The 22,072-nt window shown below is 49.9% G+C and overlaps 1 protein-coding gene across 4 annotated transcripts; it reads left to right on the forward strand.

The window, feature by feature from the left end:
• The first annotated feature begins 277 nt into the window (after nt 1-277).
• GRIPAP1 (GRIP1 associated protein 1) lies at nt 278-21,428 on the forward strand. 4 transcript variants are annotated; one of them, XM_043896503.1, is made up of 26 exons: nt 294-563; nt 2,581-2,647; nt 2,790-2,851; nt 3,818-3,844; nt 4,639-4,746; nt 7,707-7,857; nt 8,677-8,861; nt 9,039-9,086; nt 9,780-9,811; nt 9,915-9,962; nt 10,100-10,199; nt 11,495-11,572; nt 11,778-11,870; nt 12,596-12,730; nt 13,131-13,226; nt 13,447-13,659; nt 13,791-13,904; nt 14,890-14,967; nt 15,052-15,147; nt 15,271-15,327; nt 15,441-15,540; nt 17,065-17,195; nt 18,715-18,837; nt 18,995-19,088; nt 19,898-20,052; nt 20,878-21,428. In XM_043896503.1, exons 1-26 carry the CDS (start codon nt 522-524, stop codon nt 20,968-20,970), a joined length of 2,526 nt encoding a protein of 841 aa, XP_043752438.1. In that variant the 5' UTR covers nt 294-521; the 3' UTR covers nt 20,971-21,428. The 4 variants fall into 4 exon arrangements, with proteins under 4 accessions (XP_043752439.1, XP_043752438.1, XP_043752441.1 ...); XM_043896504.1 differs by lacking the exon at nt 20,878-21,428 and having other exon boundaries at nt 278-563; nt 19,434-20,040; XM_043896506.1 differs by lacking the exon at nt 9,780-9,811 and having other exon boundaries at nt 9,931-9,962.
• The last annotated feature ends 644 nt before the right edge of the window (nt 21,429-22,072 follow it).

The following is a 22,072-nucleotide window of genomic DNA, read 5'->3' on the forward strand; positions in this document are numbered from 1 at the left end:
ATCACGTTAAAAAAAAAAAAAAAGCGTCAAATCTTTAAAAAAAAAACAAACAAAAAACACGCCAAGGGCTTCACGAGAGACGGGATTCCCGTTTTCGGGTCACCCGGAGGAGGGCCGGAACAAAACATGCGCACAGCTTCCGCTTTCATTTCCACTGTAAAACCGACCATCTTCCTTAAAGGGGTACCGCGGAAGCGCGATTTTCGGTCGGCAAACACTTCCCTAGCGACGAGTCCCATGACACAGGAATGTCACAGTGTCGCATCACAATGAGTAGCCTAATGATAGCTCAAAAGCCAGATCTAATGACCTGGATTCTGGTAAAATACTAAACTGCAATTCACTTAACCGGCCAGTTTTTTTTTTTTTTTCTCTTGTCTCGGTTTCCAAAACGCTGAACTTCCGGAGTAGACTCCTCCCCCTCTATTCCTGCCCGGTGGTTTGGTCCGACCCAATTCTACTGACAGGAGAGACAAACCGCGTCGGCGCAGAAAGCTGTTGGGGGGGTGGGGGGGAGGAACATGGCGCAAGCTCTGTCTGAAGAGGAGTTTCAGCGGATGCAGGTACCGCTCGGCGGGGAAAAGACCAGCAGGCTAGGCGATGGGGGTGCGGGGAAGAGAGAGATTGTGCCACCGGCTTTGAGCAGGGGTTGGTTGGGATGGACCTTGAGTCTAAGGGTTTTGGAGAAGGGAAACTGAGGTTCCGAGTGGTGAGACTACTGGATTCCGAGAAACTGTTGGGCTCTCAGCGGTTGGATTCTGTTAGTCTTGTGGGTGGAAGAAAGAGTTCTAGCGTGGGTGATACCTTACTGAGACCTGGAGGGGACGAGACCTTTGGGCTCGTGTGGGAGACACCCTAGGTGGGCGATGATATTGCTGAGCTTTGAGGGAAGGAGATCCTGAGAAGGCGAAACCATTTTGCCTGGAGAGGAAGGAAGCGGGCGTTGAGTTGTTTGCGTCATGGTGGGGGGAGCCCTGGAGAGGGCAATACCATTACTTGTGGGAGGTAGACATTTTTGTGGGAGATACCACTATGCCAGGGCACTGGGGAAAGACCCCACATGTTGTCATTGTTCCTGGGAGGTGGAGCTTCTGTGCAAGGGGTGGTACCATTGGATGATTAGGGGTGATCCCATTAGGGCTGGGGTGATGAAGGCCCTGAATGGGTAATACCATTAATCCTTGTTGGAGAGAGAACCAGAGGAGGTGAAAGAGTGATACCCCTGGACCGCGTGGAGAGGAGATCACCGGGCTCTGGGAAGGTACCCTGACTGAGTATTCTGACCACTTGATTCTTTTGGTGGGACTCTGAGATGGGATGAAAGGCCAAAGGGGGCCCTTGTTGACATAGTTCCTTACTGGGGAAGATCATTGGATTTTGTGCGTGGGTAGACTCAAGGGGGGAAACCCTGTGTAGGGTCTGTGGGAGGACAGGAGGAACTCCAAGTGAAGAGGGATAATCCATTCGTCCTTGAACGAAGGAAACCAGTTGTCACTGTGTGAAGGACCCTGAGGGTGGAAGGGCAAGATAATTGGACCATAAAAGGGGAAGGCTCTTGTAACTTGTGCATAAGGGTTATTCCATGTGAATAAGGGTCATCCACCTAACCCATCCAAGGCCTTGTGGGGGAAAAACCCTGAAGGGTATAGGTTCATCTCATTGGATCATGACTGGGGAGATCTTGAGGGGTGTAGGGGACCCTTCAGTGAGGAAGATTGATTCCATTAGTCATGAGTGAAGGGAGAACCATTGGATTCTGATGGATAGAGACTCTTAAGTGGGTGCCAGGGGTGTTCTCATTGGATCAGGAGGAGAGGATCCAGGAGTGGACAGGGGCAGGAAAGGTTGTATAGGGCCCAAGCCCTCTCCCCTTTAGCAGACCACCCAGGGATGGAGTCTGGTGCCATGGGAGAGAGGGAAAGGTCCTGGTGCTGTAAGGGATGGTCGTTCTGGGAAGAACTGACCTCAGTGCCCTGAAGTATGGAATGGCCCATACTTCACTTGTCCTCGATTCTTGAAAGGGATCTGGACATTTTGAGAGCCTTGCTTGTGGGGACCCCGGGCAGCCCCTTTTTACTCAGTGAAATTGGTCATAATACCAAGCCCTCTTCCCTTGGGAAAGAGGGAAGAAGGTAGTCTCCCGCCCCCTACTCGGGCCAAGAGAATAGACAGCACCTCTGATGGAAGACTGCAAAGTGTTTAGTGTGTGATGAGGCCAGCCAGGGTGAGGAGGCCGACTTCATCCTGTAGGCACGGAGAGCCGTGGAACACACAGAAACAAGAGACGGACTGGGTCAGCACTGTGGCATCGCCTGGGGTCATAGTTGGACTGAAAGGGGAGAGGTGGAGGCAGCAGGGAGATGGGCAAAGCTGGCCGTGGTCATAAGTAGAACTGATGAAGGTGGGACAGGGGCTGAGCAGCTGGACTCATTTGGGATGCAGCAGGCACAGGTCTTAAGAGTGACTCAAAAGGCACAAGAAGAGCAACAGGGTCTCTGGGGCTCAGAGGGTTGGTTCCCTCCTCATGAGGGTAGGGGGCACATTCCCGCCAGGTCATTTCCCTCCCTGCTTCCCTCTCAGGCTCAGCTACTAGAACTCCGGACAAACAACTACCAGCTTTCAGATGAACTACGCAAGAATGGTGTTGGTGAGCCAGGAGGGTCTCATTAGATGGGGGTGGCTCTGGGGGACAGAGGCTAAGGGGGAAAATACCTCAGAGGCCTGGCAGAAAGACCTTTCAGCTCCTTACCACTAACTGAAGCTGAGATTCCCTGCTTTCCCCACACCAGAACTCACCAGTCTTCGACAGAAGGTTGCCTACCTGGATAAGGAGTTCAGCAAAGCTCAGAAGGTACCTCCTCCTACCTACTCACTCACCCAAGTTTCCCTGTAGCCATCTGACTCATTCATTTGTCCAATGAGCACCTGCAGTGAACCTGCATGTAACCTAACGTTACATGTTGTCATTAGTCATTCAGAAATTTCTCATGGAAGTCTCCTTTGTTTGGTAATTTTATCTAATTTTGTTTAATTTATTGATTAATTTTAATCACTTAATTAATTTTTAATTTCAACTACTTATTCAAAATAGTCAAATCCATCAGTAAGTCACCTTGACTCTGCCTTCTGTCCTTTACTCACATTCCTGCCTTGTGCTCCTAGTCCCCACCCCGTCCTGGTCCTGTTGGTAAAGTGAGACTAAACCTACCTCTCAGATCCTTTGAAGGTGAGATAGCATATAACCTGTCATGGCCCCTTAAGGCATTCAAGGCCCTCCTTTGTCTCTTTCTTCACTGCTCTGTCCCCAAGCATAGCACAATGTTATACATAATATATGCTCCACGAATATTTGCTAGATGAAGGAATACAGAATGCAGAAAGTCTGGCAGCCAGAAAGCTGGGCTTCTGTCTGATAGGGTGCTGATTTCCCAAACTGGCAGTGTCTTCAGCTGCCCAGCAGAGGAACAGCAGTTTCCATGGTTCTTTGGAGGGATCCACATAGATATGTTTGGACAGATGTAGCAATGAAGCCATAATTTCTGAGCCCAGAGATCCAGCCTGTGAAGGGTTAAATACTATGACCTGTGACAAGCTCAAGAGCTTAGAGGAAAGGGTGTAAGCAGGGTGCTCCTCACTCACTCAACTCCATTCCTTTGGGCTATAAATTGTTGTGTGAGTTCTGTGGTTATAGACACCCCCATCCCTCAACCCCTGTTATCATTGTGTCCCCTTGACATTTGCCACAATCTCTCCATACCCTAGTGAGGGAGTCCATCTCTGTTCACCTTATCTCTCTTCCCATCCCCCTCACCTTTAGGCACTGAGCAAGAGCAAGAAAGCTCAGGTAAGGGGACCCCTGGCGGGTAAATGTGTCTGGTAGACTGCCTTAGAGGGGATATTTCGGTATGCTGGGATCTCCTTGTACTGGCCTTTCTTTCTCTGTGTGTGCACTTGCATCTGTGACTACCTCCCAGCTATGTGTTTTTGTGTTTGTCTTTTGTGTTCCTGTTTTGTCTCTCTCTCTCTGTCTTTCTCCCTTTTTCTTTATCCTCCTCTCTGAGCCTCTCTCTGTCTCTGTCTTCCTGGTCTTGGATTCTTGTTTCTCTCTCCAACGTTCTCTTTGTCTTTCCCCCGCCTGTTCCTATCTCTGCCATTGTTTCATTTCTTCTTTCCCTTTCTTTGCCTCTCTTGACTCCTTTTTCCTTACTCCCCTGTTCCTCTCTCTTTTCCTGGTTCATTTCTTTCCCTGACCCCCTCTCTCTGTTCCATTCTCCCTCTGTTGATCTCTTTGTTCCTATCTCTCCATCGTCCAACCTCTTCTTTTTCTCTCTCTCCCCCTCCCCATCCCTCTCTCCTTCCTCCTAACCTCCTTTCCCCATCTCTCTGTTTCCTTTCTCCCCAATTTCTATATACCCCTCTTTTCCTCTCATTCTCTCTCCTGTCTTTCTCTCCCTCCATATCTCCTCTTTTATTCTTCCTTATATCTCTCTTTCCCCTTGTATCTCCTGATTTCACCCATCTCATTCTCTGTACCCTCTGTTCTCCCCTCAATGTCATTTTCTCCATTTCTGTTTCTTTGCCCTATTGCCCCATCCTTTCTACCCCTGTTGGAGACCTGGCTTACATCTGCCACTGCAGGAAGTCGAGGGGCTGCTGAGTGAAAATGAGATGCTTCAGGCAAAGCTGCATAGCCAGGAGGAGGACTTCCGCTTGCAGAACAGCACGCTTATGGCCGAGTTCAGCAAGGTGCTGGTGCCCTGGATAATTGAGGGGGGCGCAAAGGGGTAGGGACTACATGGGCTGTGGCTGGAGGGCTGCTGAGGGTGGTTGGACAGAGGCTGGCCCTGACTCACTGTCCATGGTGCTGAAACACGGCCTGGAACTGTTGGGGGGCAGTGGTTTGACAGATGGGACCACTCACTGCTGGGATTAGAAGGCCGCAAGCCTTAATGTCAGCTGGTTCTTGACCAGGTTACTCATTTTCTTTGAGCTTCAAGTTTCCTGGTGTATATTTTGGGGCTGGTGCTATGCAGCCCCAGGTTATTGGGGAGTCTTAGGTAAAATTCTTATGCTTAGTATGGGATGGAAAGATGTTTAAGCCGCTTCCCTTTTCTCTTCTAAGTTTTTAGTGTCTTTTAAGGGGAGAAGTGTCATGGCAACAAAATAGGTATTTCCAAGGTTCTACCTGAGAATGTAGGTCTCGAGACTTCAAAAAAGAAAACAAAGCAAAGTATGTTTGTATGCAGGTACGCAGTATGGAGTATGCAGATATGCAGGTACGATACCAGAGGCAGTTTAGTAAGTAATAGTAAAGATCCAGAAGGCCTCGATTAAACTCTCGGCTCTGCCTTTTACTAACTGTAACCTTGAACAATTCACTTAAACTCCCTGTTTCTTGGTTCCCAGATGTTAAAATGGAAAAGCTGATAATGACAGTACCTGCCTGGCAGGGCTTTTGTGCAAACTGAATCAATTAATGTTTGCAAACCACTTAGAACAGTCTTGCACATAGTATCAGCTTATGTAGGTGTTAGCTGCTGATAATACTCTTTTATTAGTTCATTTTCCCTCTAAAATATTTCTTGACTATTTAAAAGGTTTATATCTATCCTATGGACTTGCCCTGCCTTTAGCCCTTACCACCTATTACCTGCTCTATTCCCACAGTCTCCTTGCTGTCTCCTCACTTCCAGCTTCTTGTACCAGGCCTGATCTGAAAAGTGTTCTGACCTGCAGGTCCTACCACATTGCTCCTTTCCACAATACCTCCCAGTGGGTCCTTGCCCCCCAAAATTCAGAACTCCTGGTGCTCACATAACAGCTGATATCATTGCCTCACTTTTCACTGCTTCCTTCCTCCAGCCTCAATGGTATCATGGTTCTTGCTGGGTGAGGTGGGGCAGTTATTCCTCCATAAATCCAGCTCGTGTTTCCTGGCACCTGCCCTGAGCTAGGCACTGGGCCAAGTATAGGACCTCCTTCACACCTCCCTCCTCCTCCTAGAAGCTATAAGTGCTCATAGGGAGGCCTGAGTTCAAGGCCTGTCTCTGCCACTTATTTACCAAGATATTTCAGCTCAGTTGTTCCTTCAACAAATAGTTACTGAGCCCCCACTGTGTGCTCTGTGTTCTGGAAATAGTTGTACAGAATAGTCCTCCTTCTTGAGTAGCTTATATTTCTGGGAGTGGAATGGGAGAAAAGATGATAATATAGTAGACAAATAATAGCACTCATAGCTGACAGATTGAATTTACTGTGTGCCAGGTCCTATTTGGGCTTCCCTTGTAGCTCAGTTGGTAAAGAATCTGCCTGCAATGCAGGAGACCTGGGTTTGATTCCTGGGTCAGGAAGATCCCCTGGAGAAGGAAATGGCTAACCACTCCAGTATTCTTGCCTGGAGAATCCCATGGACAGAGGAGCCTGGCGGGCTGCAGTCCATGGGGTCGCAAGAGTCGGACATGACTTAGCGACTAAACCACCACCAGGTCCTATTTATGGACTTGCCTGGTGGCTCAGACAGTAAAGAATCTGCCTGCAATGCAGGAGACCTGGGTTTAATCCCTGAGTCGGGAAGATCCCTTGGAGAAGGGAATGGCAACCCACTCCGGTATTCTTGCCTGGAGAATCCCATGGATGGAGGAACCTGGCGGGCTACAGTCCATGGGGTCGCAAAGAGTCAGACACGACTAAACAAGTAGGTCCTATTTGTTGTGCTTTACATTATTCACTGGTTTAATTCTCTTGGCGAAACGATGAGATATCATTACTATCAGGAAAACTGAGTCCCAGAGAGATGAAAAAACTTATGCCAAGATCAAATGCAGAGTGGAAATTCACATGCAAGCTGTCTGGCTTTGGAATCTGTACTTGTGACCCTATGTTATGAAATAAAATTTAATTGTGAATCACAATTTATGATCCAAAATTTTTCAGAGATGTAAGAAATTAAAATCATATTAGGTAAATTTAATTGCAGTTTGTGCTAAGTAAGAAAAAAGTGAACAAAACGCCATGCTAGCAAGTATTATAGTTTCTGTGTTGGGGAATATTACTTGAAAGGTGACGTTTTAGAAGAGCACTGGTGGTTGCAAAAAAGCCAGTCATATGAAGAACTGGATGAAAGGAATGGTGTTCTGGGTAGAAAAGAAGCCAGTCAATAAAAATTCTCTCTAGGTCTCAGTATTCTCATCTGAAAGTGGAGACAAAGGATCCTGTCAGGTCTACTGTCCTGTTGAACAGGGGGCTGGCTTAGTTTGATTTGCATTGTATTCTTCTCCATGAGCTCTCCCAGGGCTAATGATAGGGAGCTGTGGGCAATACTGACCCTGGAAATGCTCTGAAAGCTGTCTGTGGTGCCTTGGCTCCCAGATGCAGACTGCTCCACAGAAGAGGGCTGGCAGTGGGGTCAGCCATGATGTTGACATCTGGGACCAGCAACTTGTAGAGGAGCCTGAGGTCTTGAATTGTGACTGTGAGGTTGGGCGTGAGCAGGTGGAAAATTGTTCTCAGTATTCTCAAATCTTCTGTTACTCTTTCACTTCACAGCTGTGTGAATTTGAGGTTGTTTAACATCTGTGCCTCTACATCACAAGGGTGTTATGGGAACTAAATGAATTGTAAAGTACATGGACCAAGTGCTGTGTATATTTCAGCTAATGCTGTTCTGATTCTTTGCTTTTCTGCCACCTCACCTGTCCCCTGCTCAGCTCTGCAGCCAGATGGAACAGCTGGAGCGGGAGAACCAGCAACTGAAGGCTGGGGCTGCCAGGGCAGGGGCTGCCCAAGCTGGGAGCCTTGTGGATGGGGAGCTACTGAGACTGCAGGCGGAGAACACAGCCTTGCAGAAGAACGTGGCAGGTGTGTGGACACCCTGCTGGTAATGTGGGGACCTTGGGGCTTGAGTTAGGTGTTGTCTTCCCTCAGAGAAGGGACAGGCTTCAGAATCAGGCTTGGCCCTGCCATGAACCAGTGTATGACTTTGGACGAGCCATTTCACCTCTCTGAGCCAAAGCTTTGTCATCTACCAAGTGCATGCACCTGGAAAATTGTAATAGAGATAAGAGGTGATAATCTTTCTGAGTTTAGCTCAGCACCTGATACCTAGCAGGTGTTATAGATTAGCAGGTTGAACATCAGAAAGGAGATGTTTGCTAAATGGAGAAAGGGAAGGAAGGAGCATTAGGAAGATTCTGAGCCCAAGTTGTCAGTGGGGTCTGGGATGAAAGCTGAAAGAAAGCTTCATCGAGTGTGGGAGTGTCCTGATATGTGGACTTTTGGAGAGCAGCTTGGGCTTGTGGGGTGGTGGGTGGTAGGTTTGTGATCAGGAGGGAGACTTTGTAGAATGTGGCTGGGGTTAGAGGTTGTAGAAGGATTCAGCTGTAAGTGGAGGAGGGTGGGTATCACCATCACCTTGGAAGACTGGGTGGGGCTTTAGGATGGAATTGGATCTTGGGAAACTAACTTGGGCTGATTTGATGGTAGATAGGATTTCTGTGGTTAGTGGGGCTTAAAAGATTTGTGAGAAGTGGGGGCTGAACCTTGATTTTGTAGGCTTGTGACCATTGGAGCAGGGTTTCTGCTACCTAAGGGGTTGAAAGCCGGTTCTCCCTCTATTTGAGGTGAGTCGGGGGTCTTCAAAGACTGCCTCATCCATCATATGTCTGTTTTGCCCACTAGCCCTGCAGGAGCGCTATGGGAAAGAGGCTGGCAGGTCCCCAGCTGCCTGTGAGGGTGAAGGGGACCCCCCAGGGGTCTCAACTTCCCCTATCATGGCCCCCATGCCATTGGCAGAAGTGGAGCTGAAATGGGAAATGGAGAAGGAAGAAAAGAGATTGCTCTGGGAGCAACTGCAAGGCTTGGAGGTGAATCTGGGTCTGTTGGGGCTGGGGTGCCAGAAGGCAAGTGGATGCCCTAGCTCTGCCTGGTGATATCTGTGACATCACTGTCTTGTGGGCTGATGGATTAGGAGGGCAGGGAAAGGCACAGGTCCTACCTCCTGCCTTGCTGATAACAATTCCCTCCCTCATCCATTCTGGCAGACCTTGAAGCAGGCTGAAACATCCAGGCTGCAGGAAGAACTTGCTAAGGTGGGGCTGCTAAGCTTTCCCTGGACTTTGCCCTCACCCACTCCCCACCTGCCGTGCTTCCGTTAGTAGGATAGAGGGGCAGAGTATCTTCTCAAAGCCCAATTTCATCATCTGTGAAATGCAAAGACACACATTTATGTCACAGATATGCTTTCAATATGATATGGGCTAATGTCCCTCTGTGTCTTGTGCTTGGCAGGTCCCATCCCATCCTTCTATGTCCTCCCAGCTCTGCTTGTTCATTCATCTGTCCATCCATCTATCCGTCCATCCATCCAAGCATTTATAGACTGCTGGCTCTTAGGAACTTGAGACCCAGTGGTGAGGCAGCTAATTATGATCCTGCTTTCCAGGACTCCCAGCCTAGCCATTCTATGATGTGGCCATCAGTTAATAGATTGGGGGCATATGTTGGGCTTTGGAGCCAAAGGAGCTGGGTACAGGTCACATTTTTGCTGCCGACCAGCTGCCCAACCAAATTACTTAACCCTTCTGAGACTCCATTTCCCCATTTGTAAAGCCAGTAGTGTTCACTTCTCAGGACAGTTTTGAGGATTCCGTGAAGTAACGTAAGTAAATCCCAGTCCAGAAGGGCCTTAGTGGAAAGTGTCTGTAAACATGAAATTAATTTTTGTCTTTATTAATATTATTCTCATCGTTATCACTTGTCTGTAACCCCTTCCCCAACCCCAGCTCTCCGAGAAACTGAAAAAGAAACAAGAAAGGTAAATTTCTTTTTTCCAGAGCTGGGGGGGAGGGGTTTGGGGGGACTAGGGAGGAGCTTGACTAGTGGAACTGATCCATATACATCTATCTTTCTGTGCCAAGTTTTTGCCGTCTGCAGACAGAAAAGGAGACACTATTCAATGACAGCCGGTAACTACCAGGGTTGGGGATATTGGTGGATAATATGGCAGTGCCCAGCATGATTAACCGAAGATCCTGGGGCCAAACTGGGAGACTGGGCCTCGGGCTGTGATCAGTGTGCCCCCACTTCCACCAATCACCCCCAGGAACAAGATTGAGGAGTTACAACAGCGGAAGGAGGCTGATCTCAAAGCCCAGTTGGCTCGAACTCAAAAGCTGCAGCAGGAACTCGAGGCTGCCAATCAGGTGAGGGGCTGGTTTCTGAGATCACTGGGACAGGGATGGGGCTGCAAGTCTGGGGAACTCTGAGGTCCACGGAGGCTAGCTGGGGAGTCTGATAGTTCCTGTGTTAGAAATATAAGGACTGAATGGGTCTTGGACCCCTTAGGAGCTAAGAAAGTGGAAACTGGGGAACCCTGAGAGCCCTAGGGGTTGGGCTAGGACTCTGCATGAATCAAAAATCTCAGAGGGGCTGAGGACTGGGGGCCTGTGTGCCACAAGTGTAGATGAATCTGAATTGCTGGGGTATTAGAGATAGGAATCTGAAGAAATCTGTGGTCACTCGACTGGGACCAGGAGTTGGAGTGAGTCTGAACTCTCCGGAGGCTGGGTAACTTTTAGAACTATGGACCCAGCTGGGCCTGGAGGCTGAGTGCATTTGAAACCCTCAGAGCTTGGGATCTGGTTTGGGTCTTGAGACACCTAGGAATTTGGATCATGGGATCTGGGTGGTCCTGAGAATCCTGGGGATTGTGGATAAAAAAACTGGTGAGTCTGAGACATCCAGAGATTGGAGCAAAAGTCTGGGGTGGTTTGAGGCTCCTAAGGGTGGGGGGCTGGGTGACTTTAAAGTCTCTAGGCTTCCCTTTAGAGTGAATGTGTCTGAGGTCCCTTGGACTGGGGGATATAGTTGCTGTGGGTCTAAGGCCCCTCAGAGCTGGGGACAGAAGTCTAGATAAAGCTGGGTCTTCAGTTAGCAGGATCTGAAGATCCCCAGAGACTGGGGGCAGGAGTGGCAGGTGAGGTGTCAGTCTGAGACCTCACCAGGAGCTGGAAACTATGCAGTTGTATCAGTTTGAAACCTGAAGGCTATGGGGCTGTGAGTTTGGGTGGGTCAGAGACTCTTGGGGACTAGGGACATGGGAGTTGCTTGTGTCTAAAACCCCTTGGGGTTGGAGTCAGGAGTCTGGGTGAAGCTGTAGTCCCTGGGAGTTGAGTGTGTCTGAGAATCCTGATGCCCCTGTGCTGGACTTCGGGTCAACGTGAGACCTCGCATGGTTGGGGGCTGAGTGAATTTGAGATTCCCTAGGACTGTAGGTGTTTTCTGAGGTGCTTAGGACTGGGATGTATACAGGGGTGTGTGAAGCCCCCGGGGATAATGACCTAGAGTGTGGGTGAGCCTGAGATCGCTGATAGCTGGGTAGCCCCAGACCCTCAAGTGCTGGCAACATGCTTCCCCCTTCCATAGAGGAGGTCTGTATGATACGTACCCCAGGGGAGGCTGAGGTCTGGAATGGACTCCCCTGACCTGGTCCCCACAGAGCTTGGCAGAGCTGAGAGATCAGCGGCAAGGGGAGCGCCTGGAGCATGCAGCAGCTCTGCGAGCCCTACAGGATCAGGTATATTGTACTGAGCGGGCTTGGGGAGGTGGGGGTGAGGGCAGGTTCAGTGGGTATTGTGCAGGCAGGCAAGGCCCCAAGGGTCCTGCTCCCCCTGGTCGCGGTTCTTGTGGGTGTGTGTATGTGTGTCCTTTCTTTCTTGGCTGCGGGTAGGTCCTGTCTTCTGGTTCTGGACCCACTCTCACTTGTTGTGGGGTGGGGCCAGGTGTCCCTTCAGAGTGCAGATGCGCAGGAACAAGTGGAAGGACTTTTGACTGAGAATAATGCTCTGAGAACTAGCCTGGCTGCCCTGGAGCAGGTACAGGACACATGGGAGCCCATGCTGATCCCTCCCTAGTTCCCCCATCTCCCTCTGCTTGTGATCCACATTGGGGTAGGGTCGCCTGGACTTCATGCTGTTCTCCTGCCTCTGCTTTTATTTCATTCTCAGCTTCTTTCTCTCGACTTCCACCCCTCTTCTCTCTGGTCCCCCATCTCTGCTTTTCTTACATTCTAGTTTCTCATTGGTAAAAAGCCAAGAAGTGTACTAATCTTAAGTGTACACTCAGTGAATTGTCCCTGTGTGTATATTTCTCTATCTCCGTGTAACCAGCACCCAGAGGAAGATATAGAGCATTTTCAGCATCCCAGAGGCCCCTATTACCTCTTTTCAGTCAGTACTTCCCAGAAGTAAGCACTTCTCTGACCTTTAGCAACATAGATTAGTTTTGTTTGTTCTTCAACTTCATGTAAATGGAATCAGACACCCAATCTTATGTCTGGCCTCTTTCTTGAAGCATTCTATCTGTGAGGTTTATCCATATGTAGCACTAATCTGTTCTGCTATCTCTGTGTACTATTTCATTGTATGAATATACCACATTTGTCCAATCCCCTCTTGATCACTTTGATTGATTTTCTCTTTGAAATTCTCTCTCTCCTCCTGGCTGTCTTTTCACCTCTCTCCCTGTCTCCTTGGGAACATCTCGCGACTGGCCCCTGGGGCCTCTTTCACTCCACTCTCATTACCACCATTCTCTCCAGATCCAAACAGCAAAGACCCAAGAACTGAATATGCTCCGGGAACAAACTGCTGGACTGACAGCTGAGTTGCAGCAGCGGCAGACTCAGTATGAGGACCTCATGGGACAGAAAGATGACCTGAACTGCCAGCTCCAGGTGACACCTCTGGCTTGCACCTGTCTCCCCCTAGTTCCCTAGTTCTGGCTCAGTGGAACTTCCCATGGGGTGCGGTGGGAAGACCATGGAGTCAGACAGACCTGGGTTCCAGTATGACCGCCGAGCTTATTAGCACCTATGTGTCCCAGGCCAAGTCATTTCACTCGAGATTGAGCCTCTTCAGTTAGTTAGGATAGCCAATCTGATTCCATAATAGAAACCAGAATAATGGTGGGAGAATTAATGGTGGGAGAATAAATGCTGAGGAGCAGCTAGGGATCTCTGCATGTTTCTAATCTAGAAATGGAGAGACCATCACTCACTTGACCAGATGTGTCCTGGATGACCAGCACCTCCTGGGGGCTCTTTATCAAACTCACTCCCTTTGTCTCTGCATTAGGAGTCATCGCGGGCCAATAGTCGGCTGCTGGAACAACTCCAGGAACTTGGGCAGGAGAAGGAGCAATTGATCCAGGAACTACAGGAGGCTCGGAAGGTGGGCAACACTGAGGGGGTAGCCCAGACTGCAGGGGCACAGGTGATGTGGGCCAACCCAAGGGAATGGGAGGGGGCAGAAAGTAGCCAGTTCTATGAGGAGGGGTGGGTGGCTTAGCCTGGTCAGTGAGGCTGGGGAAGAGGTGCACTTTGGCTTGTTCCTTTGCCCTTGTTTGGTTTTGGAGAGGAGGTTGACTGGCGTCCTCCTGCCTGGCCACCAGAGTGCTGAGAAGCGGAAGGCCATGTTGGATGAGCTGGCCATGGAGACACTGCAGGAGAAATCCCAGCACAAGGAAGAGCTGGGAGCAGTGCGACTACGGCATGAGAAGGAGGTGCTGGGAGTGCGGGCCCGCTACGAGCGTGAGCTCCGTGAGCTGCACGAAGACAAGAAGCGGCAGGAGGAGGAGCTGCGTGGGCAGATCCGTGAGGAGAAGGTGAGTGGGTAGGTGATGGTGCCCTTCTGTCTCTAAAACCTGGGGAGCGAAGCACTGCTGATGGGTCAGAGGGTGGCATGGGTGAGGTTCCCACTTCTCCACTTGGCCCATGGTGGCTGGCTCTCTCACAGGCTCGAACGCGGGAACTGGAGACTCTTCAGCAGACGGTAGAAGAACTTCAAGCTCAGGTACACTCTATGGATGGAGCCAAGGGCTGGTTTGAACGGCGCTTGAAGGAGGCTGAGGTGAGTTGGTGCCTGGGGATGCTCAGAGGCTGGTTGGGAGGGTACCCATGGCAAACCAGGGGACCAGGAGTGGTCAGGCCCTGGAAGTTTCTGAGATGCTCTGGACTTGAGCATCCTCACCGCACTCCCTGGGTCAGCGGCACCCCTCTCGAGGGGACTGGGGCATGGTCATCAATCAGTAGGGCAGAATGTCAGCTGTGCAAATTTGAAAAGGCACCTCTTCCTTCTTACACTGTACTTCTGTCAGGAATTTATTGTAATACAATCATTCTACTTTTGTTCCAAGCAGAACTTTTACTACCATTTTCTGGAAAACTGATGGTAGTACGTAAGAGGCTGTGTTACATGGCAGTGAAGAACATACATGCTGGAGCCAGTTGTTTGCCTGGGTTTGAATCCTGGCTAGGCTGCTTTATATTATAGCTGTGTGGCCTTGGACAAGTTATTTACTTCTCTGTGGCCAGTTTTCAACATCCATAAAAAAATGATAACGATAGTACTTGCTGTCTAGGTACTATGGGAGGGTTCTATAAAATGAGGTAGGTAATATGTATAAAGTCCCAGGTGGCGCTAATGGTAAAAAACTTGCCTGCCAGTGCAGGAGACGAAAAAGATGTGGGTTTGATCCTTGAGTCAGGAAGATCCCCTGGAGGAGGAAATGGCAACCTACTCCAGTATTCTTTCCAGGAGAATCCCATGGACAGAGTAGCCAGGTGGGCTAGAGTCCATGGGGTTACAAAGAGTTGGACACGACTGAAGCGACTTAGCACGCACAACATTCCTGGCGTGCAGTAGTGCTATGTTATGTTTTATTAAATAAGATGTAAATGCAGATGTTGGTCCTCGATGTGACACTTCTGCATCCAGTGTTCCCTGTGGGAGTATCTTCTCTGCACATCCAGGGGCCCACTGCAATCCCTTACCCTCTTCACTGGGCGTGATGTTCTCTTGGGGTCTGTGGTCAGACCTGGGACTTGTCTTGTAGGAATCTCTGCAGCAGCAGCAGCAGGAACAAGAGGAAGCCCTCAGGCAGTGTCGGGAGCAGCACGCCAGTGAGCTGAAGGTGCCTATTGTATGATGGCATTCCTCTCTAGTGGGAGGATGGAGGTTTCCCAGGCCTTGGCCTGAGCTGCCCTCTGCTTTGCAGAGCAAGGAGGAGGAGCTACAGGGTGTGCAGGAGCAGCTCCGACAGGCCCAGGAGGAGCGGGACTGTCACCTGAAGACCATCAACAGCCTGAAGCAGGTCCCTGGTCCCTCCTGAGCCCTTGAAACACCCTGGGCCTCAGCATGCAGTAGTGGGGCAGGGAGGGAGCACACTACAGGCGGCCATGCTGGCGCCCACAGCCATGCTGTCTCTCCCCCACAGGAAGTGAAGGACACAGTGGATGGGCAGCGAATCCTGGAAAAGAAGGGCAGTGCTGCGGTATGACAGCACATGCTTGGGAGGTGTTCACGCATGGCCCACTCCTGTGCTGTGGTACCCCCACCTGTGGGCCCACCAGGCCTCAGCCCCCCTCTTTCCCCCTTTCCCCACAGCTCAAGGACCTCAAACGGCAGCTGCACCTAGAGCGGAAACGGGCAGATAAGCTGCAGGAGCGGCTGCAAGACATCCTCACAAACAGCAAGAGCCGCTCAGGTGAAGGGCCCAGAGCGCAGGGGAGGCTGAGGTGTGGGGAGGCAGAGCCTGGGCCTGAAGGCTGGGGCTGCTTCCTGTACTTTATTCTGTAGGGCACTCCTGTGTCTTCTGTCCCTCTTGAACTTTGTCTTTTACCCTTTCTCTGCATCTCTCCCTCCTCTGTTTCTCTCTCTCTGCATTCTCTCTCTGGGCTCTCTCTCCTTTTTGCTGTGTCTCTTCTGTTTCTATCTCTCTGCCTCCTCATTTCATCTCTCTCTATCTGCCTTTCTCTCCCAGATTTCCCTCTCTAGTTCTCTGTTTTTCTCATCCTGCTCTTTTCTTCTCTCTGTTCCTTTGTCTCTCTCCCTCCTCAGTCTCTCTCATCTGTCTTTGTCTCTGTTTGTCTCCTCACTACCCCTCAGACACTCCCACACCTCACCTAGTGTCTCTCAGTCTGTTGTGTTCATTCTCTTATTCTGTAAATATGGACTGAGCCCTCACACTCACATCTGGGGTCCCTAATAGGAACCCCCCTGCCCTAAGTCTCAGTCCTCCAGGAGTTTCCCGTTGAGCTGGGGAGACAGACTTACAATCAGGTAGCAGCATTACTATGTGATCATTATGCAGTTAAAATCTACATTATTTCTACCACTTAAGGTAGAAAATAAAAGATAAAAATTTGAGTTGCCTCAGACTGCTTTTTTTTTTAAACAAAGAAATGACCTAAAACTATGTTTAAATAAATAAGTTGCAGTGATGGCTCTGGTGCATTTCCTGTATCACAAGTGAGAGAAAACTTGCTGCCTGTCCCTCCCCAGCCACCCTGCTCTTGCTGGAGATCCTTGGCTTGTAGTGTCAGTCCCACTCCCTGACACTCAGAAGCAGCTGCAGGAACAGAGGCACATGTTTAGTGGCTGTGTTTCAAGTGATTTGTCAAAAACGGGTGTATTTCTCACCAAATCACTGTCTCGCTGAGGCATTCAGTCTCCTGAAGTTACCTCTCTTTATAAGGGAGGACTTTTCTTTTCTGTTGCAAGTTGGTGTACAAATCAACAAACAGATTCAAACTGTGTGCCATACATTCTATTTGTCCACTAGATGAAGATTTAGGTGTATGCCTATGAGTCTATCGTCATCTTTTCTCTCTGTGTCACTACTCTGACTTGTGTCTTAAACCAGCATCTCTATTAGCTTCTATCATCTGCTCTAGCTTGCTGTCTGTCTGGGGTCTTCTCTCTGCACATATGGGTGCCCCGATGCCCTCTCCAGCTATCTGTACCTTGAGTCTGAGTGCAAATGTCAGTTTATGCCCATTTGTGACCGCATCACGTCTTTCTCCCTATCTTCACCTTTTTTTCACTTCTGGTGTGTGTTTGCCTAGAGAAACAGCTCTTTTTTCTGTTTCTGCTTTTCTCTACCCTACTGTCTGCATCGTGCCTGAGTGTCTCTTTGCCTCTCTCCATCTCTGTCAAATCTATTTCTGCCTCTTCCTGCCCTGGGACCCTGGGGGATTGGGGCTCAGATTTCTCTTCCTTCTCTGCCCAGGGCTCGAGGAGTTGGTTCTCTCAGAGATGAACTCACCAAGCCGGACCCAGACTGGGGACAGCAGTAGCGTCTCCTCCTTCAGCTACCGCGAGATCTTGCGGGAGAAGGAGAGCTCAACTGTTCCAGCGAGGGTAAGGGGCAGGGAAGAACATACAGCCCCAGCTTCTACCCAAATTCTGGGTCCTCCTTTTTCCCTTCCCTGCTGCCATCTTCTACTCTGGGCCCAGCACACACATATTCTTGTCAAGTTTTCCTCAAGCTCACAAACTTGGATTCAGATTGCTAAATGGAGGATGAACAAATTATCTTCTCTGACCCTGTTTCATCATCTCTGGGCTAATTCTACTCTTCCTGGTGCCATAAAATATGTGGCTCATAGTAGGTGCATTATCCATGTAGGAGATCCTTTTTTTCCCCATTTCATAGTTATCACTTATTATTATTGTCTATGTCAGCTTCCTTGCCAGACCCTTATATTTGGAAATAACCTTTTTATCATTCTATAAGTAGTTTGTGTACATTGTAGAGGGGCTTCCTGGGTGGCTCAGTGGTAAAGAATCCACCTGCAATGCAGGAGACACAGGAGACCCAGGTTTGATCCCTGGGTTGGGAAGATCCCCTTGAGGAGGGCACGGCAACCCACTCCAGTATTCTTGCCTAGAGAATCCCTTGGATAGAGGAGCCTGGTGGGCTATAGTCCATAGGGTCACAAAGAGTTGGATATGACTGAAGCAACTGAGCATGCATGCACATACATTGTAGAAAAATTGAAAAAACACAGCAAAGATTTTTTTTTTAATTCAAGGAAATCACATCTTTACGATCCAGAGATCACCACTATAAATTCTTAGTTCATACCCTTCTAGACCCCTCTCTATTTTTTTAAACCCAAATGAGATTGCAAGTAACCAACTGATCTCTCCCATCCTAATTGGTAAATGTTCAAGTGATGTGGGTTTGATCCCTGGATCAGGAAGATCCCCTGGAAGAGGAAATGTCTACCCACTCCAGTATTCTTGCCTGGAGAATTCCATGGACAGAGGAGCCTGACGGGCTACATTCCATGGGATTGCAAAGAGTCGGACACAACTGAGCACGCACAGATCTTCTGTAGTACTTTGACCTTAATCAGATTTCTCTAGTTGGTCCCAAAATGTCCTTTATTGCTGGTCTTACGAAAACCAGCATTCAATTTTGAGCACATTTGCTGCATCTGGTTGCTTTATGTCCCTTAAATCTCTTGAATCGAGTGTGATCCCTCATTTTCATGACATCAACCTGTAGAAGAAACCAGCCCAATTAACCTGCAGAAAGTGTCCCACCTTTGGGATTTTCCTGTGGGCTTCCTGGTGGTGTCATTTAGTTTGTTCTTCTCTCCCCTGATTCTCCTGCCAACTGGGAGAACTCAGGGGCCCCAGGCTCTCCCTTCATGATCTCAATAAGTCTATACTGTTTCTGGTGTGATGGTTTCTCTCTGCCTCTTTAGGCAAAGGGGGATCCAGAGTCTCTGAGGGTGCCAAGACTTGTCTATAGTTTGTCTGCAGCCCCAGTTGCAGAGCCCACCCCCGGCTTGGTTCTCCTCAGTCCCAGATCCTATCTGGGGTGACAGTGCTGAGCCTGGGCTGGCCTCTCCCCCGCTCTTCCCTGCAGTCCTTATCCAGCAGCCCTCAGGCCCAGCCCCCCCGGCCAGCAGAGCTGTCAGATGAGGAAGTGGCTGAGCTCTTTCAGCGCCTGGCAGAGATGCAGCAGGAGAAATGGATGCTGGAGGAGAAGGTGCCATCTGCTTGCTTGTCCCTGCTTGGCCTGCCTTGGCAAGGAGGCTGGGGTGGCAGGAGTTGGGGGTGGAGATGGGGCAGTATCTGGCCAGGCCCCTCCTCCTGGGTGAACATGCTGCAGTTTAGGGTCTGAGGTGGGCTGGGCCACCCTGCAGGTGAAGCACCTGGAGGTGAGCAGTGCATCCATGGCAGAGGACCTCTGCCGGAAGAGTGCCATCATTGAGACCTACGTCATGGACAGCCGGATTGGTTAGTGCTCCCTCCCCAGCCCTCACCCCTCATTCAGCCCCTCACCTGCTCCTGCCTTCCCTGCCATCCAGAGCTGTGGCCTCTCTCTTCTGATGGAAATCACCAAAGTTATTGCAAAGACCACAGGTGGTGGAGGGGGGAGCCAGGCAGGCCAGGACCTTACTGCCTTCCTCTCTACCCCATCTCTCTTCTCGGTTCCTCCCTCTTGTCTGAGGCTCTGTCATCTCTCCACCCTCCTATCTTGAGTGTCTTTCCTTCCCATTTTCCTTTCTCCTCCCTGTGTGTCTTCCCCTGCTTTCTCTCCCTTCTTTCTGCCTCATCTCCGCCCCCCCCCCTTCATTGTAGCTCACTGTTCCTACTGCCTGTCTAGATGGTTCCACCTCTGGAAATTTTCATTCTCTGGATGCATAACCTTTTTAGGGTCCTTCCCTCCTCCCTGCTCTTCCTCCCCTCTCCTCCTTTCTCCTCTTCCTTCCCCCACCCCCATCTTTGTTTCTTTTGTCCCTTTCTTTCAGACCTTCTCCTCTGCCTGTTTTATTAAACCTTAATCAGAACAATACCACTTGACACGTGCTGAGAGCTGACTGTGTTGCACACAGTCATAGGCATTTTTGCATGTGTTAGTTCTTATTCTGATTTCTCAGGGCTGCACAGCTAGTAAATGAAACCAGGGTTTCACATGGCAAAGCCTCTGCCCCTCCATTAGGTTTCTCCACCCATTCTTCTCCCCCACTCCCTGTTTTCCTCTTTCCTGTTCTGTCTCTGTCCATCTTGGCCAAGGGGGTGGTTCTTAGCTTGGGTCCTTGCAGATGTATCTGTGGCAGCAGGCCACACAGACCGCAGCGGGCTGGGCAGCGTCCTGAGAGACCTAGTGAAGCCAGGTGATGAGAACCTTCGGGAGATGAACAAGAAGCTACAGAACATGCTGGAAGAGCAGTTGACCAAGAATATGCATTTGCACAAGGCAAGTGTGGCCTACCAGCCTACCCCTTTGTCTAGCGATGCAGCCCCTGGGTCATCTGTCAGATCGCCCTTCACCCACCCCATTCACCATGTGCTCCTTCCCCCTCGTCTTCCCATCATCCAGTTAATGTATTCACTCTCAGTTTTAGTCTTTCACTCTTCCTTCTGTCCTTGTATCCACGCACTCATCCAGTCATACACATTCAGCCACTCTCCCATCAACCCACCAACTATTTGCCCATCTGCCTTGCTACCTGTCTAATCATCTGCACATGTCTTTGCATCCATTTCCTGACATATCTCTCTCTCTCCCCTAATCATCAATCACCCCTTGTCTTACTTTTACCCACCTGCTCAGCAATCTGCCTGCCCACCTGTTGTCCTCCATCTGTCCTCTGAACAGTTCATCTGTCCACCTATTTGCCTACCATGGATCTCCCATGCATCCACCTATGTGTCCACTCACCCACCCTGCCATCCAACTATTTTCCCATCTCAGGGTAAGTCAGAAAGGATACAGGTCCAGCCCCTACCTCAGAGAAGCAAGCTCACTGTTTAGTAGACAGGAAGGTGGTGGGGATAGGGGTACAGCAGATGATCCACTCCCATGTCCATATCCCTGGCTCTAGGCACCCCTCACCCCCTCACACACACCTTTCCTGAGCCCAGCCCACTGCTGGGAGCTCTGGGACTTCTTCAAATACCTTCTTGTCTCAAGCTAGACATATCTGGAAATCGAGGGGATAAGATGAATGACACCCAGCCTTGGTTAGGGTGCCATTGCCTGCCACCTTCTCTGACCCTTCATGGCTCCTTTGTTTCTTAGGACATGGAAGTTCTGTCCCAGGAAATTGTGCGGCTCAGCAAGGAGTGCGTGGGGTCCCCCGACCCCGACCTAGAACCAGGAGAAGCCAGCTAAAGACCTGCAGGCTGCACCCACTCCCTTCCTTCCCTGGCTCCCAGGACACCATTCCCTTGGGCTTTGGTGGGAAAATGGGGGCTGGGGCCAATATCAAATAGGTTGGGAGACTGGACATTAAAGGGGTTGGAGGCCTGATGGCTGGTGTCAGTGACCCTGTCTTAGGGCTGAGGCCCCTGGGGAGTGGGGAATCCTGAGGGGAGGGGCAGGGTTTTCTCTTCCTCCTTGGTCCTGGCTCCCAGGGGCCTTTGCCTTCATCTCTGCATGAGCTCTCCCTCCAAGAGACCAACTCTTTTTATTTAATTTTATTTTTTAATTTATGTCTGGAAGCCTGGCTACTCTGCATTTGGGATTGGGGATGTTGGGTGGGGCATGGTCCATGTTCAGCGTTCTAGCAATGTGTGTGTGTGTAAAGGCTGTGCAGCCAAAATACCATCTGGCCAGATGGGCCCACCCACTCACTGTCTGCTCTGATTCTTTCCAACTATGAGGGATATGCTTAGGGTAGGGAGGTTACTGGAAGGGGGAGGGTGGTCACTGGGTGCACCTTTACTCTTCTTCCCCCACCCTCAGCCAGCCTGTCTCCAGTTACTGTTGACCAGTCTCTCAAACTGAGTGGAGCAGAAATACCCACAGACATGTATGTGGGTGAATCTGTTTGGGGTGTGGGTATAGATGAGTGGACAGATGGGAGGATGGATAAGTGCTTGGATGGACTGACGGACAAAGTAGAATGTTGCATGGGTTGGTGATGGGAAATAAATGGACGGATGGATAGGTGATTGGGTGAATAAACAGACAAATGGGTTGCTGGACAAGTGGATAGGTAGAGGAGGAACAAGTGGGGATATAAATGGACAGATGGATGGCTAGGGGTATGTGTGGATGGATGAGTGGGCAGGTTGATGGATGAGCTAATGGGAAGACTAAAGAGTAGGTATAATAAATGATAGGTAGAGCTATGGATGGGCTTCCCTGATAGCTCAGTTCGTAAAGAATCCACCTGCAATACAGGAGACCCCGGTTTGATTCCTGAGTTGGGAAGATCCGCTGGAGAAAGGATAGGCTACCCACTCTAGTATTCTTGGGCTTCCCTTGTGGT

The sequence above is a fragment of the Cervus elaphus genome, chromosome X, assembly GCF_910594005.1.
Source record: "Cervus elaphus chromosome X, mCerEla1.1, whole genome shotgun sequence".
NCBI lineage: Eukaryota > Metazoa > Chordata > Mammalia > Artiodactyla > Cervidae > Cervus > Cervus elaphus.